The sequence below is a fragment of the Schistocerca cancellata genome, chromosome 9, assembly GCF_023864275.1.
Source record: "Schistocerca cancellata isolate TAMUIC-IGC-003103 chromosome 9, iqSchCanc2.1, whole genome shotgun sequence".
In the NCBI taxonomy this organism is placed as follows: domain Eukaryota; kingdom Metazoa; phylum Arthropoda; class Insecta; order Orthoptera; family Acrididae; genus Schistocerca; species Schistocerca cancellata.
In genome coordinates, this window is record NC_064634.1 from 199608853 (window position 1) to 199629826 (window position 20974).

The 20974-nt window shown below is 43.2% G+C and overlaps 1 protein-coding gene across 1 annotated transcript in view; it reads left to right on the forward strand.

Moving 5' to 3' along the window:
• The window catches only part of LOC126100419 (poly [ADP-ribose] polymerase), a 105639-nt gene that overhangs the window by 73127 nt on the left and 11538 nt on the right, over window positions 1–20974 (forward strand). The window contains exons 14-17 of the mRNA XM_049911021.1: window positions 6509–6715; window positions 7220–7453; window positions 8265–8384; window positions 8482–8642. Of these exons, the coding sequence (XP_049766978.1) occupies window positions 6509–6715; window positions 7220–7453; window positions 8265–8384; window positions 8482–8642 (722 nt within the window). The remainder of the gene's footprint in view (window positions 1–6508; window positions 6716–7219; window positions 7454–8264; window positions 8385–8481; window positions 8643–20974) is intronic.

Genomic DNA, 20974 nt, shown 5'->3' on the forward strand with positions numbered 1-20974 from the left:
ATTAAATTTTTGTAATTTTGACTCGTAAGAACTGATAAACAGCAAAATGTGTCAAAGGATTTAGGATGAAGGCTATGGAATACTTCATAACAATAAACAGCTGCCGATGAGAATGACATCACAAATTTTAAGTTTGTTTGAGCAGCTGCCATGCGAAGTTGAGTTGCATATGGGCAGTACCTTCTCCCGCTTCTTGAAGTGTGGCTGTTAGCTGTATCAGCAGTAGTAACAAGCAGCTAGATTCTACCTGCAAAAATTTTTCTGTCATGCCCAAGCTGCCATATTTATATTTGCACATGTGCAGAACAGTCTGGATTGTAGTGAGGAGGGATTAGTCCCTATGTGAGCCGTTTTTACATTTAGTAATTTTGCTGCTTCCTCCTCGTTTACAGTTCTCAAGTCAAATGAAAAGAGAATGGATTTCTGTGGCTGGTAGCTGTCAAGTGAATTAAAATACATTCACATAATTATGGAAGGCTAAAATATGTTATTAGTTTGTCTCTGATTTTATTTTATTTCCACTTTTTTTGCAGTCAAGCATTAATTGCCTTGCAGAGCAATGAAGTTATTTTTGTTGGTTTGGTAAATAAAGGTGGTTTTTATTAATCTTTTCTGCAGAGGCAGTCAATTTATTAGAAACAAAATGTTTCATTCCACACTATTGACTAGTTTCAACCGTTCATAGAATTTAAAGTGCACACTTTCATGGTCTACCACCTATGGCATTACGCCATAATAAAGACAAACGTCTTATAGTACTGATACTCCAAGAAAATTTGGATTCCAGAAACTGCACTGAAAAGCTTAATATCAGATTGGGCCTACAGGGTGTATATGACCCGGGACAACCAGGAGATCCGGGAAAAACATGGGAATTTTTTCATCCGGGAATTTTTCATTGTTTTAGTTGTCCGTTAAATTTTTGTAATTTTGACTGGTAAGAACCGATACTCTAACAATGGATATTACTGTATCCCACTACTACAGAATAACACTTAAACAAGAAAATATAAACGAGAGAAAAAACCGAAAATAACTTAAATTGCAGAGGAAATGCGCCATATACGACGATGGCACACAGTGCTCATGCAAGCGTGTGCCAACAGCAAAATGTGTCAAAGGCTTTAGGAAGATGATGCAATGCTTCATAACAACAAATTACCTACGATAAGCGTGAAGTCACAAATGTTTACATTAGATTCGTTTTAGCAGTTATGAGCGGGTGCATGCGCAGTAGAGTCGCGTTTGAGTAGTAGATTCCTCCGCTTCCAGCTACAGGGATGTGGCTGTTGGCTGTGCAATGAGTCGCAGCAAGCAGCTAGATGCCAGCGGGAAAAGGGGGCGCCAAATTCATATTCTTGAGGGGGGGGGGGGGGGGGGGACCTTTTTCACAAAGGGCCTAGCATCCAGCGCACGTTGGTCTATCAATTATTCATGTGAAAACAAATATGATGAGACTTACCAAAGGAAAGCGCTGGCAGGTCGATAGACACACAAACATACACTCAAAATTCAAGCTTTCGCAACAAACGGTTGCTTCTTCAGGAAAGAGGGAAAGACGAAAGGATGTGGGTTTGAAGGGAGGGGGTAAGGAGTCATTCCAATCCCGGGAGCGGAAAACTTACCTTAGGGGAAAAAAGGACAGGTATACACTTTTGCGCGCGCGCACACACACACACACACACACACACACACACACACACACACACACACACCCATCCGCACATACACAGACATTTGTAAGAGTTTGGGCAGAGATGTCAGTCGAGGCGGAAGTAAAGAGGCAAAGATGTTGTTGAAAGACAGTTGAGGTGTGAGTGGCGGCAACTTCAAATTAGCGGAGGTTGAGGCCTGGCGGATAACGAGAAGAGAGGATATGCTGTAGGGCAAGTTCCCATCTCCGGAGTTCTAACAGGTTGGTGTTAGTGGGAAGTATCCAGATAACCCGGACGGTGTAACACTGTGCCAAGATGTGCTCACTGCGATGGAGCACTTCCTTTCATGCCGATCACCTGCCACCCTACCTAAAACCTCTTTCCTCATTACCTTAGCCAGCTTCATCCTGACCCACAACTTCTTCACTTTTGAAGGCCAGACCTACCAGCAATTAAAGGGAACAGCCATGGGTACCAGGATGGCCCCCTCGTATGCCAACCTATTCATGGGTCGCTTAGAGGAAGCCTTCTTGGTTACCCAGACTTGCAAACCCAAAGTTTGGTACAGATTTATTGATGACATCTTCATGATCTGGACTCACAGTGAAGAAGAACTCCAGAATTTCCTCTCCAACCTCAACTCCTTTGGTTCCATCAGATTCACCTGGTCCTACTCTAAATCCCATGCCACTTTCCTTGACGTTGAGCTCCATCTGTCCAATGGCCAGCTTCACACGTCCGTCCACATCAAACCCACCAACAAGCAACAGTACCTCCATTAATGACAGCTGCCACCCATTCCACATCAAACGGTCCCTTCCCTACAGCCTAGGTCTTCGTTGCAAACGAATCTGCTCCAGTCCGGAATCCCTGAACCATTACACCAATAACCTGAAAACGGCTTTCGAATCCCGCAACTACCCTCCCGACCTGGTACAGAAGCAAATAACCAGAGCCACTTCCTCATCCCTTCAAACCCAGAACCTCCCACAGAAGAACCCCAAAAGTGCCCCACTTGTGACAGGATACTTTCCGGGATTGGATCAGACTCTGAATGTGGCTCTCCAGCAGGGATATGACTTCCTCAAATCCTGCCCTGAAATGAGATCCATCCTTCATGAAATCCTCCCCACTCCACCAAGAGTGTCTTTCCGCCGTCCACCTAACCTTCGTAACCTCTTAATTCATCCCTATGAAATCCCCAAACCACCTACCCTACCCTCTGGCTCCTACCCTTGTAACTGCCCCCGGTGTAAAACCTGTCCCATGCACCCTCCCACCATCACCTACTCCAGTCCTGTAACCCAGAAGGTGTACACGATCAAAGGCAGAGCCACGTGTGAAAGCACCCACGTGATTTACCAACTGACCTGCCTACACTGTGAAGCTTTCTGTGTGGGAATGACCAGCAACAAACTGTCCATTCGCATGAACGGACAGAGGCAGACAGTGTTTGTTGGTAATGAGGATCACTCTGTGGCTAAACATGCCTTGGTGCACGGCCAGCACATCTTGGCACAGTGTTACACCGTCCAGGTTATTTGGATACTTCCCACTAACACCAACCTGTCAGAACTCCGGAGATGGGAACTTGCCCTTCAGCATATCCTCTCTTCTCGTTATCCGCCAGGCCTCAACCTCTGCTAATTTGAAGTTGCCGCCACTCACACCTCACCTGTCTTTCAACAACATCTTTGCCTCTGCACTTCTGCCTCGACTGACATCTCTGCCCAAACTCTTTGTCTTTAAATATGTCTGCTTGTGTCTGTATATGTGTGGATGGATATGTGTGTGTGTGCGCGAGTGTATACCCGTCCCTTTTTCCCCCTAATGTAAGTCTTTCCGCCCCTGGGACTGGAATGACTCCTTACCCTCTCCCTTCAAACCCACATCCTTTCGTCTTTCCCTCTCCTTCCCTCTTTCCTGATGAGGCAACCGTTTGTTGCGAAAGCTTGAATTTTGTGTGTACATTTGTGTTTGTTTGTGTGTCTATCAACCTGCCAGTGCTTTCGTTTGGTAAGTCTCATCGTCTTTGTTTTTAGATATATTTTTCCCACGTGGAATGTTTCCCTCTATTATATTTATATCAATTATTCATGTGATTTTGAAATGGATCCCTGTTGGTTTTTGAACACATTTTAAGTTGATTTCTGAAAGCATCATAAGTTGATTTTTGAATGCGTGCATAGTGTACGTGAAGTCTCTGTCAGGAGAATCCTCGTTGCTACTAGAAATAAACTTTCCGCAGACAAAAGGGGACGGGGCTATATGAGCTGAGCGGAGTAAAGCCGAACGGTTGAATTCCAATCACTGTCTGATTATGTGGTTGACTGGGTTTGCGAATGATCAGTGTTGTTATAATTACTAACGAAATCCATAGATTCAGACCACCAGAATGGAAATAAATGACTAACAGAAATAACAGGTGTGAAAGATTACGTATTATCTTCTCGGTGTATCCAAGAAAATGAAATTTTGACGGAAAATTTTTGGTCAGATCGCTACACTAGTAAGGACCAGTTGTCAGCCACTTAAGTTATATTCTGGAAGTAATGCGGAAAACGTATTGTACGAACATGTAACAACGCCTAACTGGAGAATAATCGTGGGATAGCTAAACCTGTGATTCTGCCAGGGTTAGTGAAGCTAATCGGCGAACAATTTTTGACAATGGCAGGAATAGCTACAGAATTGGTGATGACTCGATTGTTTGTTAGAATGAGGTAGGAGAAGAAACGGGGACATCACACAAATTTTGGAGGAATAAGATAATTCCAAAAATTTCGTAATACTACTTTTCGATCTCATGCTGGTGTGTATGAATGAAATGTGAAACTATTTCCTAACATAAAGCTTTTTGCTTGTAGTAGGCCTCATAGGCATTTGATATTGGTACTTTGTGAATTATATTTTGTCGTGTTATAAAAATGACCATTTGTGCCAAAACAGTCTCGTTTATTAGATGTGTGTTACAAAATTGGTGCAATATTAGAAAGGCCTATTTTGTTTTATCTAGCAGATGGTGACAAAATAGACGTAATCAGATCGAGAAACCACGCCAGTCTTGGGTATTATTCGTATTAACAGTTTTTTTAGTTTTAGGTAACGACATTTCGATTTTTCATGTAGCAAAACGTTTGATGAACTTTGATCAGGCTATAGATCCTTTCGCAGAAGGGAAAGCACACCATGTAAAGCTGTAGCAAGATTAGATAGAAAAAAATGCTAGGAGCTAATTGAAGAAATGTGTACTTTACTGCTTGGCTCTTGTCTATTGGTTTTATGTATCTTATATTTAATTTTATGTCACACAAAACAGCAAGTTGCTGCTTGTGTGTGTGTGTGTGTGTGTGTGTGTGTGTGTGTGTGTGTGTGTGTGTGTCAACATACCAACACTTTCGTTTGGTAAGTTACATCATCTTAGTTTTTAGATATATTTTTCCCATATGGAATGTTTCCCTCTATTATATTCATCTTATAGTAAGATACATGACAGTTCTCACCCTTGGCAATGGCAATTTCATTCTTAGATATGTCTCTGCTGTCTGTGGCTGACCTGTTAATAACAGTATGTCTCATATTTGAAGGTGATAATGCTACCCTGTTCCTCAGTAGCCTATGTTTGTCCTACCAATTCAGTGGGGTTGCAGAAACCACTACCAGACTACAGGATCAAAACATGCAGCGTAAAACTTCATTGGAGAAACCATTATACATTGTAAAATGTAACCATGAAGCCTGATTAGAAATCAATTCTGCTTCCTCCATAAACATTCCATTTTATTCTTTGTGGCTTATACTTTTGTATGAAGGTCAGCATGGTGTTATCTGGACGCCAAAGGGAATTTGTAATTGTTGAACCTTAATGCCTACAATGCTGTTGTGAGATATGTGTCATTTAATTAATAATTCTGATGAATTTAATAGTAAATATGCAGGTTTCTGGGCAGTAATAGGAGGGAATTCTTTCTCTTATGTGTTTGTGTGTACACACATTCTTACTTACAAATTGAAACGCCCCCTTAGAAAAATTATAAATGACTGTGCTTAAACTGACACACAATATTTTTAGTGCAGTGCAATCTGACTTTCAAAAATCCCTGCAAAAGAATGGCCCTGACTGACAATAACCTATACCTTTCATGAATCACTTACCTCACAAAAATCTTCGTTACTCGAACTACTGCAATACAGCGTGCACTAATACTACGAGCTGAATAAAAGATTGTAACTACTGAAGGCACTAACTACTGATAGGCATAGTTAGCAATTGAAAGATTTTGATAGAGAACAAACAATGTATTTACCTTAATAATGTTCAAAAGTTATAATATAATATATATAATCAGTTCATGACATCCAGTATTACAAATTTACTGTTTCTGGCGGACACACGTCCAGATCGTCTGCTCTTAAAATTCTGCCATCTCTCTCCCCACATCCACCACTGCTGGCGGCTCACCTCCAACTGCACAACACTACGCGCTGTTCACATCCAGCTGCCCAACACTACAATAGCGACTCTTCCAACAATGCCACCCAGCCACAGACTGCACACAGCACAGCCAGTGATTTTCATACAGAGCGCTACGTGACGTTACCAACATAAAAACCTAAACAGCCTACTTACAAAATGTAGTGCATAGACTACCATTCATTCTGAAATGGTTTGAGTATTGACTAAATGTGTACGAATGTAATTTTGCATTCATGGTACAACACTAGTTTTAATGCATGTTCTTTGGTTGGTCAACTTCAGAGTGTCTCAGTCCATTTGTGTTAGCTTGTGTGATTGACTAAGGCTTTAGTCCTTACATAGCAGTACATTCATTTGAACTATGTGTGTCATTCAGTTGGATTTGGAGAAAATGCCGCTGGGAAAGCTAAGCAAGAAGCAGATACAAGCAGCCTACAGTGTGCTGAATGACCTTCAAGAATTAGTGAAGAAGGGCGGTTCAGATTCACGCTTCATTGATGCGTCGAATCGCTTCTACACCCTGATCCCACATGACTTTGGTATTGACAATCCTCCAATAATCAGAACGGAAGAAGTTATTAAGGTACGTATATTCTGTCTTTATAGCTATATCTTTAGTAATGTTGTGTTTTGCCAGCAAATGCTGTTTCTGTTTATTGGATTCAAAAATAACGTATTTATTAGTAAAATATATAATTTAGCATTGACTGCACAGGCATGCAACTGGTTTTTCTTAGAACTTGGAACTCGTGTGTAAATGATGTGTAATAAAAGTATGTTCTATTCAGTGCTGTTGTATTTACAATTATTACTAAAGTCCTTGCCTTCCATTATGTTAAACGGTTTTTAAAGTTAAGTAGGTTCTTTTCAGTATTAAGTTTTGATTTGTTGTGCCAGTGTTTGTTGCATTTTCTGTATCATTTACCAGTGAGGCCTAGAATAAAACCAATATATCAAGTTGTTAATTAATGTATTGTGGGAAGTAGTAGTGATTTGAATAAAACGAATATGTGGTCATACACTTAACGATCATTTACCTTTAAACAGCTTAACACTTGGTGCTTATTATATTTTTTCCCTTTTCCAGCAAAAAATTGAGCTTCTTGACAGTCTGATGGAAATTGAAATTGCCTACAGTATGCTAAGCAATGCGAACAAAACAGCTGAAGAAAATGTTCATCCTGTAGATAATTATTACAAACAGCTACATGCTGATATAGAAATGCTTGATAAAAACTGTGAAGAGTTCTGCCTATTGCAGAAATATGTGGAAAATACTCATGCTGAAACTCACAGGCAGTATGAACTTGAAATTTTGGAGGTTGGTTAATTAGCTGTATGTTCCATAGATCATTGAAGCAATTATTTTAGCAAAGTGATATTTAACAAGTCGAGAATTGTACACATAAGTGTCAATGTAACACAGATATTACTACTTAGATCAACTAAAACAAGATATTTAAAGATAGGTTTATTTTAAATTTTTAAAACTTCCACCAAACAGAATTTCTGCATTTTATTTAATTATGTAAGAATTGTGCCTGAACTTGCTTTTCGACCTCTTAAAGTGTTACAGGAAAAATTAGCTATGTTTGAGTGTGGAACTTTTCATAGGAATAGTTTTCAACGCTTTCTTTTAGTTACAACAGCCCAAAGCAGAGACAAAAAGTGATCCAAATGTTAACTTTCAGAACAAGTGGTTTCCCTTTCCAACAAAAAAGTAAAGTGTTATTGAAAATAAGGCTGTTAAAAAATTAAGCAGTAAAGTCTACAAAAGTCAAGGAAGAGAGATGAGCTTTAGAAAAGGGGAAATAAACTACTACTAAGAGTTGAAGAGATTTGAAAATGAAAATGTGAGAAATTAAATGTGGCAGACATAGCTCCAGAGGAAATTGGAGACTTATTGTTCCATTTCCATCCATGTGAATAATTGAGTCCAGTTACTGTAATGGGAACAATTTCTGGACACTGATTTGGAGTTCTATAATATTTAGGAGCAGTACATTTCTATGAGTGGTAGCATTTTATGTTTTGGCGTGAGCATATGTAGAAAGTTACTGGTTAGGAATGATTTTTTTCTTCCCTTTCTCCTGTTCATGACTGATATTTGCCATTTGTATTTAATGCTAAAGGTATTCAAAGTGAAACGGCATGAGGAAGTGAAGAGGTATGCTCCATTCAAGAAATTGCCGAACCGAAAGTTGTTGTGGCATGGTTCGAGGCTCACAAACTTTGCTGGAATTTTATCACAGGTTAGTTATATTTCCTCTTTCCTCTTGCCTGTTCCTTACAAGGAAAAATGTTCTTTGCACTAACAGTTTTAATTTTATTTTTTATTTTAATCGGCAGGGCTTGCGGATTGCCCCACCTGAAGCTCCAGTGACTGGGTACATGTTTGGGAAAGGTGTATACTTTGCTGACATGGTATCTAAGTCAGCAAACTATTGCTGCACATCAAAAACAAACCCTGTTGGCTTGTTGCTGTTGTGTGAAGTTGCCTTGGGAAATATGTAAGTAATTTACCAAGATCATTTATACTGATGTTCACTCGTAGTTATATAGTTAAGAAAGCCTTGATAATTTGTGTGTGACCAATCAAGTAAGAAAAATATGGGCTCAGAAGCTTCTGTAGCAGTAAGTTCTAAAAGCATAAGTAAAAATCTGAAGCCAAGGGCCTGGTAACAGTTCATTTGAATTTATCATCAAATAACCATCGGTATTTTCTTCGAATTACTGACCTAGTGGGCATGGTGGTAAAACACTGGACCTGTATCTGTCCAGCCATCCAGATTAGCTTTCCTTAATCTTTACAGCACTTGGCGGAATGGTTCCACTGTAAAGGGCTGGGCCAGCTTCCTTCTCCACTCCGAGCTTCTGCTCGTCCAGTAACCTTGTCGCCAATGGGATGCTAACCTTAAATTATCCTTCCTTCTTCAACAGTTCCTGTTACAGGATGGCTGCATTTTGTTTTTCTTACTTAAAGAACCTTATTTTTTTATGATAATGGATTGATGGGCAAGTCAAAGTAGTCCTATACTGATGAAATGAGCAAAGGAGAGCAGTGCAGGAATTGCCACTCTTGACGAGGTCTTAGTGGAGGTGCTAGTTGTTACCTATCTCTGAGCTGTTATGATATGTCAGTTACATTTTTGTGTTGTGTGGATGACTGTGATGAGGTTATGAACAGTGTAATGTTGGGTTTGTATTGTTATGGATAAAATGAAGGGAGAAGGTCAAACTTGGTGCTGGTGCGTAGCATAATCTTTTGAGGAGCACAAAGGGCTTTTGAAGAGCACCAAGGGGGCCATGGAGTCTAATGTTGCCATACCACATACTGATCACAATCAGCAGTGTTACACCCTCTCACTTCATGAGACACTGCAAACAGGTTTTGAATTTAACCCATGACATTGTCATAGATTGATGATCACGATCTTCATGCTACCACACCACCTTCCCTTGCCGGACAAATGCTGACAGTGAAAATTTTCCACTGCCAGGATTTGTACAGACATACCTCAGAATAGCACACTACTGCACAGATATGCATTAGTGACCTCACCTGTGGGGGCTGACTGTTGCACAGCACACCATGACTATAATGTTCATTAGTGATGAGAGGATTTCTACATCTACATACATACTCCGCAATCCACCATACGGTGCGTGGCGGAGGGTACTTCGTACCACAACCAGCATCTTCTTTCCCTGTTCCACTCCCAAACAGAACGAGGGAAAAATAACTGCCTATATGCCTCTGTACGAGCCCTAATCTCTCTTATCTTTGTGGTCTTTCCGCGAAATGTAAATTGGCGGCAGTAAAATTGTACTGCAGTCAGCCTCAAATGCTGGTTCTCTAAATTTCCTCAGTAGCGATTCACGAAAAGAACGCCTCCTTTCCTCCAGAGACTCCCACCAGAGTTCCTGAAGCATTTCCATAACACTCGTGTGATGATCAAACCTACCACTAACAAATCTAGCAGCCCACCTCTGAATTGCTTGTGTGTCCTCCCTCAATCCGACCTGATAGGGATCCCAAAACCTCGAGCAGTACTCAAGAATGGGATGTATTAGTGTTTTATAAGTGGTCTCCTTTACAGATGAACCACATCTTCCCAAAATTCTACCAATGAACCGAAGAAGACTCTCCGCCTTCCCCACAACTGCCATTACATGCTTGTCCCACTTCATATCGCTCTGCAGTGTTACGCCCAAATATTTAATAGACGTGATTGTGTCAAGCGCTACACTACCGATTGAGTATTCAAACATTATGGGATTCTTTTTCCTATTCATCTGCATTAATTTACATTTATCTATATTTAGAGTTAGCTGCCATTCTTTACACCAATCACAAATCCTGTCCAAGTCATCTTGTATCCTCCTACAGTCACTCAACGACGACACCTTCCTGTACACCACATCGTCATCAGCAAACAGCCACACATTGCTATCCACCCTATCCAAAAGATCATTTATGTAGATAGAAAACAACAGGGGACCTACCACACTTCCATGGGGCACTCCAGATGATACCCTCACCTCTGATGAACACTCACCATTAAGGACAACGTACTGGGTTCTATTACTTTAGAAGTCTTCGAGCCACTCACATATTTGGGAACCAATCCCATATGCTCATACCTTAGTTAGGAGTTTGCTGTGGGGCACCAAGTCAAATGCTTTCTGGAAGTCAAGGAATATGGCATCTGTCTGATACCCTTCATCCATGGTTCGCAAGATATCGTGAAAAAAAGGGCGAGTTGTGTTTCGCAGAAGCGATGCTTTCTAAAGCCGTGCTGATGCATGGACACCAACTTCTCTGTCTCAAGGAAATTCATTATATTCGAACTGAGAATATTTTCGAGAATCCTGCAACAAACCGATGTTAAGGATAACAAGTACCAGTTGATTTTGAAATGTAATTCTTTCATTCTTTCTGTCATGAGATCAATTGTTTTACATCAATCTTCAGAAGATATAAATTTAATTAATTTACCACTGTATAATGCAAGTACGGGATATAATGCTACATGAAGGGTATGCCCTTCACTTTAACTCCTGTCAGTGGGAAACACATTCTGTAATGGTGTCTAAGAATATATCCTGATAGTGTATTGTTAAGCACAAAGTCAAAAAAGAGAGAAAGGTACTGTTTGTGAATCAGTTCAGACAGTGGATCTCTATTTGTATTTCAATATTGTACCATAGTACTATCTGCAGGCTTAAGTTTCAATGTGTGGGCCTGCCAGCCACTCGAAAAAAAGATGCTTTGTTCACTGCTACCTTCTCCTTAAAATAGTTTTTATCATTTACAGATACTCGTCAGTCTAATATTAGACACCTAAATAACTGCAAAGGAAATGAGTTATCTTATTATTGATATTCAATCGAAACTCTTTTCATGAATTACAGATTAGCCTTTATATCACTGGTTCTGAATATGACTCAAATGACTATGCATTAAGATACTTAAAAATGAGTTGTAAAACACCAAGCGATAGCTAAATTTTAAGGTTACGGATTTTCTTGCTTGTTCCTGTTGCCACAAAAATTGGAGAGCTTTACTCTGTGTCTTGTTCATTAATGATACCAACAAGCAAGCAAAGATATATTTTCTTCTCAGTCAGCAATGTATTATTTCTGTTCATATTGATATTCCACATAAATTAATTGTGCAAATAATATTTCTTTCAATAATAGTATCTCGTGTACACTTATCATAATTATAATTGCTTTAATACCATCCTCCTGATATCTTCTCATTGATGTGATTTAGAATTATTCAGCAATTGAATTGTAAACTTCCTCTGTGGCACAGTCTTTACTAATATTTTGCAATTGTACTCACTGTAGGCATTAGTACTATGCCTTTCTTATTACTTGCTGTTGAGACTATTCCTCATGTAAGCCTACTTTGATGATAGGTAGCGGAGGTGCTGAGTCGCAAATAGTCACAACAAAAATACTGCCACCCTCAGGGTGCTCAGCATTTAGTAGCTGGGTACAGGCTTGGCGCCCCCCTGGAGTCCCTGAGCTGGGGACTGGGAAGCGCCACCAGTCCTCAATACTGTAAGCTCTGAGCGTGCTTCAACGACCACCGTAAGGCGAGACGGTGGAACGTTGTACGGTACAGGGCCCGGGGATCTTGGCTTAACTGCCTGGATCGCAAGGATGGTGTAAACCTCTATTAAAAAACCCTCAATCTCAAGGTGTGCTGCGCATCGAAGCTACGCATGGCTGTTTAGGTAGAACAGTTACTATTGGGCGACCTTTGGGGAACCTGCCGCCCTGTGGTTGTATTAGGCTTGCCCAGGCAAGTGGGACTCTGTCTGGGTGGACATTACTTTCCCTAGCTGCTTTTGGGACCACCATGAAAAGAAATACGAATAGTACACAAGCACGAGTCTCTAAGAAAGGAAAGTTCAATGCTTTAAAGTATGACCCCCAATTGTTCCCTTCCCTGCCCACACCAGGGGAGGAACGGTGGCCTAAATTACCTGGTGAAACGTATTCTCCTCGATTTCTGGTTTGCAGCTGAACAGATGGCGACTCATTTCTGACCACAAAGCCTCAGTTTTTTGTGGAAAACTTAGAGGACAAGTTTGGAGAAGTTGAGGGCATGTCTAAAGTGAGATCTGGAGTAGTCCTCATACAGTCAGCTTCCCCAGCACAGCCATGGGCATTGCTTGCTTGTGACAAGCTCAGTGATGTTGCAGTCTCCATTACACCTCATAAGAGCTGAATATGGTTTAGGGACTTATTTTTCATCGTGACCTGTTGTTGCAGACAAACAAAGAGCTTCGTGCAAATCTGGAACGCCGCGGTATCCACTGTGTACGACGTATCTTCAGGGGACCTAAAGATAGTAGGGTCGCCACCAGCGCCTTCATCTTGGCTTTCGAGGGTGACACCCTGCTCGAGAGGGTCAAGGTGGTGATATATCGATGTGATGTTAGGCCTTACGTCCCCCCCCTCCCATGCGCTGCTTTAAGTGCTGGAGGTTTGGGCATATGTCATAGAGATGTGACGCCAACCCTACCTGTCTGGATTGTGGACATGCCTCCCACCCCAACGTCCCATGTTTGCCGCCCCCTGTTTGTGTCAACTGCGGACAGAAACATTCACCTTGCTCGTCAGACTGAGCGATTAATCAAAAAGAACGGAACATAATGGAGTATAAGACCTTGGACAAGCTCACTTACACAGAGGCTAAACGCAAGTACAATAGACTTCACCCTGTGCGCATTACATTGCCGTATGCTGCAGCAGCTTCGATATCACCATCCCTGGTGATGAGCCCCCAAGCTCAGCCACTTTTTGTGGGCCCTCCAGCCCGGCTGTCTATTCCTGCCCCCCTGGTAGTTGGGGAACACCCTCTTCCGTTGCTCCCGTTTTCAACATCAGGAGTAACAACCCCTCCTCCTTTGGGGACTTCAGTCCCCACCTGTGCGCCGGAGAAGTGCCGGCCTTTTCCGGCTCCCCTCGCGTGGAAGGGATCACTTGGTGCCCTCCCTTCCACGGTTGCTGCCCCTCCAGATGTCAGCCAGTGGCTGAAAAAGCGACCACCTGAGGGCCATAGGGCTTCCAAGTCTTCCTCGGTCCATGAGACTGGGTCGGAAAAGCCCACCCAGCCTGATAAACCAAAGGACAATTGGCACCGTACCAAAAAGAAGAAAAAGCAAAAGGAGAAGTACATAGAGACAGAAAAGGAGTTCACCACTGCACCTGAAGACGGTGTGGAGCATCTAGTGTCCACTCCGGAGCTAGATGTTGCTTGACCCGCAGCTCCTATGGAAGTTGATCAGGCTACTTCGCAATCGGTGGCAGCGAGCGCTTCTAAGGCGTGACCTATCCCCCCCCAGGTTATTTCATGTCTTCACAGTTGGATACCATTATCCTTCAATGGGATTGCCGTGGTTTTTTCCACCACCTTGCTGAGTTGAAACAGCTTTTGTGCCGCTTCCCTGCCACTTGTCTGGCCCTACAGGAAACCTGGTTTCCTGTTCGGCGGATCCCCTCCCTCCGTGGCTGCCAGGGTTACTATAAGAACCGCGTAGAATACGACAGGCTGTCTGGCGGTGTCTGTGTTTATGTTCTTGCTACTGTTCCTAGTGCCCCAGTGCCACTTCACACAGCTCTCGAGGCTGCGGCTGTTCGAATCCAGGCAGGAATGGAGCTTACCATCTGTTCCCTCTACTTTCCCACAGATGAGGTTGTCCCTCTTGCTGACCTGGCTGCCTTGTTCGCCCAGCTTCCCCCCCACCCCCCCACCCCCCACCCCGTTTAGTAAATGGGAGTTCCAAAGTGCCCTTACAGCTTGCCCCAATACCTCTCCAGGTCCAGACCGAATTCACAACCAATTTCTTCGCCATCTCTCAGCGCACTGTAAGGGTGAATTACTCGCCCTGTTTAACCACATCTGGACAGAGGGCGTTTTCCCAACTCGTTGGCAGGATAGCATTACCATCACGGTGCTGAAACCTGGTGCAGATCCACTGGTGGTTGATAGCTATCGCCCTATCAGCCTTACCAACGTTATGTGCAAACTCCTGGAACGGATGGTGAGTTGGTGGGTCATGTGGGTCTTCGAAGCTCGGGGCCTCCTGGCCCAGCAACAGGGGGGCTTCCGTCAGGGCTGCTCAGCAATCGACAATTTAGTCTCACTAGAATCGGCTATTCGTACAGCTTTTACTCAGCGAGAACATCTAGTTGCTGTTTTCTTTTATCTTCGGAAGGTGTACGATACCACCTGGCGCCATCATATCCTTGCTATGCTGCACGAATGGGGCTTACGGGGTCCACTTCAGATTTTTGTACGGAATTTTCTCTCCACTCGCTCCTTTCGGGTTAGAGTTGGCAATTATTTTAGCTCTGCTCATATTCAGGAGCCCGTGTGGAGTTGCTAGTCTCCCATCGGGCGCCTTCCCAGGTGGCGGATTGGGGAATGTTCACCAGATATGGTGGACACTGGGGAAATAAAATACCCGGGGCGGACCAAAACTAGCAAAACAATAACTGCTGCCTTGCAGTCGGGAGTTGGATCTCCAAAGGTTAAGGGAAGAAAACCTTGATTAAAAATCACCCGTCCCCTGGTAGGGGTTGGACGCAGGGTTGACAGCCCGCTCTGTAAAAAAAAAACTGTTGCGAAACTTCTACAAAGTAAAGTTGGGCGGATGAAGAAAGACAGACCTAGCATGGAAAAGGACAAAGAGGATGGAATACAAGTAAATAAAGGAGGGAAAATTAGGAAGAAGAGAAATATAAGGCGTAGATCAGATCTATATATTGGTACTTGGAATGTGAGATCCCTATATCGACCAGGAGTGCTGAAAGTCATGCTGGATCAAATAATTAGTCTGAAGGAAAGTATAATAGCACTACAAGAAATGAGATGGACAAGGAGTGGAGTTTTAGAAAAGGAATTCTATAGCTGCAGTGAAAGAAATCACCAGCTGGGGACAGGATTTGTTGTACATCATCAATTAAAGCATTTGGTAATAGAGTTTACACCCATTAGTCCAAGATTATCAACACTCAGTTTAAATGGGAAATTCTTTACCTGCTCCATAATTAATGCCCATGCACCAACAGAAGAATCTGAAGAAGAAGAGAAAGAAGTATTCTATGAATCTTTGGAAAGAGTATACGATGAGTGCCCAGGGCATGATATTAAAATAGTAGCTGGAGACCTAAACGCTCAGGTGGGGAAAGAACATATATATAGACCAATAATTGGCCCCCACAGCAAACACGCAACAAGTAATAACGGAACAAGGCTTATACTGTTCGCAGCATCCAGAAATATGGTAATAGGATCAACACTGTTCCCACATAAGGAAATTCATAAGGGAACATGGAACTCACCGTATGGAAACACAGTAAACCAGATCAGCCATGTGTTGATAGATCTGAGACACAAATCGGACCTATTGGACGTGAGGAGTCTCAGAGGCCCAAACATAGATACAGATCATTTTCTGGTATGGGCACGGGTGAGAGCAAGGATATCTAACGCAGTGAAAGGAGACCGACCCAGGGCACAGAAATATAATACAACAACTTTAGAATCAGTGGAAGTAAGAGAACAGTATCAGGAGAAGATAACTCGGATTCTGGAAAACGCTGGAGAATATAACAATATTGAAGATCAGTGGGAAGTGATAAAAAAGACGGTGGAGACATCGGCAAGAGAGATAATTGGAATTGGGACAAGACAAGTAAGATCATCATGGTTTGATACTGAATGCGAAATAGTAACTGAAGAAAAGAACAAAGCATATAGAAGGACACTGCGATTTCACTGTACGAGGAGGATAGTAGAAGAATACAAAGAAAAACGGAGTATTGAGAAGAGGACTCGCTAAAGAAAAAAAGAGAGAATGGATGAAAGCGAGTGTCAAAGAAATGGAGCTCATGAGAAGCAAAAATGAAATAAGAAAATTCTATAGAGAGGTGAATGCGTCACGGAAGCCTTTTGGTAGCAAAACAAGCTTAATAAAAGATGAGACAGGGAATATAATAAGTGAAGGGAAAGAAATATGTGAAAGATGGCGCAGGTATTTTGATAGTCTCCTCAACACTAGAATAACTATACCAGAGAACCCAACAGACACCAATGGGGAAGAGGACCCAGACAACTACACTACCCCACCAAATATAGAAGTGAAAGCTGCCATGAACAAATTGAAAAACAACAAGGCGGCAGGGACAGGTGGTATTCCAGCAGAACTGTTTAAGCAAGGAGGCAGAGAGCTGGAACAAAGCCTTCTGAAAATGGTCACCAGAATAGGGGAAGAGGCGAAAATGCCCCAACAATGGAAAGAGGGTATATGTCCCATGTGTAAGAAAGGAGATAAGATGGAGTGTGGCAATTACAGAGGGATCACACTACTTAATTTGGGATGTACTATTCGACAGAATACTCCCAACCATACAGAGGGAGACGGGGCCGCACCAATGCGGATTCCTTCCTGGGAAGTCGACCATAGATCAAATATTCACCTTAAGACAAATCCCGAAAAAAAAAAAATTGGAATTGGCACGCATCACCTCTTTATAGATTTCAAAGCAGCTTATGATAGCATAAATAGAGAGCTGTTATATGAAGCTCTAGATGAACTGGGAATCTCTAGAAAGTTGGTAAGGCTGGTGAGAATGACAGTGAGCGAAACACAAGGTAGTGTAAGAATAGGAGGAATGATGTCCAACACATTATTAAAAATGGAGTGCGACAAGGGGATGCATTGGCATGCCTTCTCTTTAATGCCGCCCTGGAGAAGGCAATGAGCAACGCAAACCTTCTGAACAGAGGAACGATCTTCTATAAATCGGTGCAGATACTGGCCTATGCAGATGACATAGATATAATAGCAAGAACCCAAAAAGCAATGGAAGAGACATTTACAGCTCTTGAACAGGCCAGTAGGAACATGGGGTTAATTATTAATGAACAAAAAAACAAAATATATGGCATCTGGGAAAGCATATAGAGAAAATATGCCAAATACAATAACGATGGTCAATTATACATTTGAGAGAGTTGAACATTTCAAGTATCTGGGCTCGACAGTTACACATCTAAATGACACCTCCTTTGAAATTAAGCAGAGATTAATACTGGCCAACAGAGCCTATTTTGCCCTAACAAGACTTCTATCCTCAAGGCTCCTGACTCGTACCACGAAATTAACTATGTATAAATCACTTATACGACCAGTGCTTACATATGCCTCTGAAGCCTGGACATTAACAGCTAAAGATATTGAAACACTGGATGCATTTGAAAGAAAGTTACTTAGACGAATTATCGGCCCAATCTGTGAAAGAGGAAGATGGAGGAGGAGATACAACCATGAGTTGTATACAATATACAAAGACCAACCCATCAGAAAGATAGTGAAATCATCCAGACTGAGGTGGGCAGGACATGTGGCTCGCTTGACTGATACAGAAGTACCAAAAAGAATATTACAAGGAAAGCCAGGAGAGCAGAGAGGATGTGGTTGACCAAGAGCCAGATGGAAAGATGGAGTAATCGAAGATCTTAGGAAGATGGGCTGTAGAAACCGGAGAGTATTGGCAAAGGACCAAGAGAGATGGAAGGAAATTGTAGAAGAGGCCAAGGCTCATCAGGAGCTGTAGAGCCAAGAAAGAAGAAGAAGAAGAAGAAGAAGAAGAAGAAGTCATATTCAGGAGAACGGTGTCCCATAGGGCTCGGTTCTGTGTTCCCCTCTTTTTGGTGGCGATTAATGGTCTTGTGGCTGCAGTGGGCTCATTGGTCTGTTCCTCTCTCTATGCCGATGACTTTTGTCTTTATTACAGTTCCCCAAGCATCGGTGTCACTGAAGGGCAGCTGCAGGGAGCCATCCGTTAGGCACATTTTTGGGCATCCAACCATGGTTTTCAGTTCTCAGCCTATAAGACCCGAGTGATGCATTTGTCATCGTCGAACGGTCCACCTCCATCCAGAGCTCTACCTCGCCAATGAACTTCTTCATATTGAGGAGATGCATCGCTTTCTTGGCATGCTGTTTGATGCTCAGCTCACTTGGACACCTCATCTTCGCAAGCTTAAACAACGTTGCTGGTCCCACCTCAACATCCTTCGCTGCCTCAGACACACCGTTTGGGGGGCTGCACGAACAACCCTCCTACAGCTCGACAAGGCCTTAGTCCAGTCCCATCTCGACTACAGGAGTGTGGTGTACGACTCAGCTGCACCTTCAACATTGCAGATCCTTGACCCAATTCTCCATTGTGGCATCAGACTGGCGACAGGTGCCTTCCGCACTAGTCCGGTGACTAGCCTTCTTGTAGAAGCTGGAATCCCTCCCCTACGATTCCGCCAACAGTTGCTTGTGTCATACATCGCCCGCGTCCATGCCTCGCCTGACCACCAAAACTGCAGGCTCCTTTTTCCATCTTCTTCACTCCCCTCCCCACAACGGCGGCCTAGGTCGGGTCTCCCGATCGCAGTCCACGTCGTTCCCTTCTCTCGTCACTTGAGTCCTTTCCTCTTCCTCCATCCTTCCGCCTCTCTTCCTCTACCCCTCTTTGGTCCCTCCCTCGCTTGAGGCTTTGCTTGGATTTGTCCTGCGACTCCCAAGTCCTCCATTCCACCTGCCAGTCTTCGTCAACAATTCCTGGCTCTTCTTGCCTCGTTTCGCGATGCAGATGCAGTCTACACCGATGGTTCTGTGGTCGATGGACGCACTGGGTTTGCTTTCCTCCACGGCAACTACGTTGAGCAGCATTCCCTGCCTTGTGGGAGCAGTGTTTTCACTGCAGAGCTGGTTGCTCTTTATCGTGCACTCGGTCACCTTTCCTCCTGCCCTGGGGAGTCATTTGTCATATGCAGTGACTCCCTGAGTGGATTGCAAGCACTCGACCATTGTTTTTCTCAGGACCCTTTGGTGCGTGGTATTCAAGATGCCGTTTTTGCTCTCGCTGAGTGTGGTCGTTCAGCGACGTTTGTGTTGCCCCTGGGCCACATCGGCATTCCAGGAAACGAACGTGTCGCGATCAGTTGGCCAGGCAGGCAGGCCACCATTTCGCCACCCCTGGAGCTTTGTCTCGTGGAAAGAGACCTCCAGTCAGCCCTACATCACAAGGTCCGCGATGTCTGGAGCTCTGAATGGTCTGTCTTGAACACGCCAAATAAGCTCTGCATCATAAAGTCGTCCATGACCGTATGGAACTCATCCTTGAGGAGCACGCTTAGGGACTCAGTTGTTCTCTGCCGTCTCCGAATTGGATATACGCGGTTGACCCACAGCTATCTCCTTCGCCATGAGAACCCGCCCAAGTGTCGCTGTAATGCAGGGCTGACAGTGGTCCATCTTCTGATGGACTGCCCCCTTTTAGCCCCCTTGCGGTAGTCCTTTAATTCTAGGTGACAATGCCCCTGTAGCTGACTCAGTTTTATGTTTTATCCATGCAGCTGGGTTTTATCACTCACTCTAGTGTGGGTGCTCTCGCATGATTTCTCAGGCTACACCCACTCCAGCGATTTTTAATTGTGACTTGGATACCAAAATAGTGTCTTTTATGGTAACAAGTTGTGTTGGTACCTCTATCTACGCTTTCCAGCTGGAGGTTCTTCGTTTGTAGTTGAGTGGTTGACCTTTTACCTAATCTATCAACCACTGTAGTCTGTTTTACTCTAGTCAACTATTTGCTCTGCTCATTTTAAGTGTCCTCTATTTTGTGTTATTGCGGTGTTCATTTTAGCTCTGTACCTCTTGGTGTTCCCTCCCTGTGGGTGCAGAGGTTACGCTTTTACTGTACAGGCCTTTTACAAGTATGTCTGTTTGGAACAGGGGACTGATGACCTCGATGTTTAGCCCCCATCAAACCCCAAAACCAACCAACCAACCAACCAACCAAAAATACTGCCACAATATAAGGTTCGGCCAGTGAGGCCTTTTTTGCGCGCGCGCGCGCGCGCGCGCGCACACACACACACACACACACACACACACACACACACACACACACAGCACTCTTCACAGTCAGAGTGTTATAGGCCACGCCACTATTTCAGAGTATTGGGTCACTAATTGGACTCACACTGATTAAATAAACTGTGTTATTAGCATCTTGAGCAACAATTTCAGATTGTCGTGATGAGCCGTAATGACTTAGTTGCACTTATAATATAATCTTTACCATTCAGGATGCTGCTTGGCTAGAACAGTCATCACCACCAAATTAGCGGTGTCATTTCCACCGTTTGCTCTTTTCTACTACAACAGAAGCACAACAACCTATAAATAGGAACAGGAAATAATCATTTCATTTCATGGCCAAGTTCATTGTTACTTTTTGCCAAATTTGATTG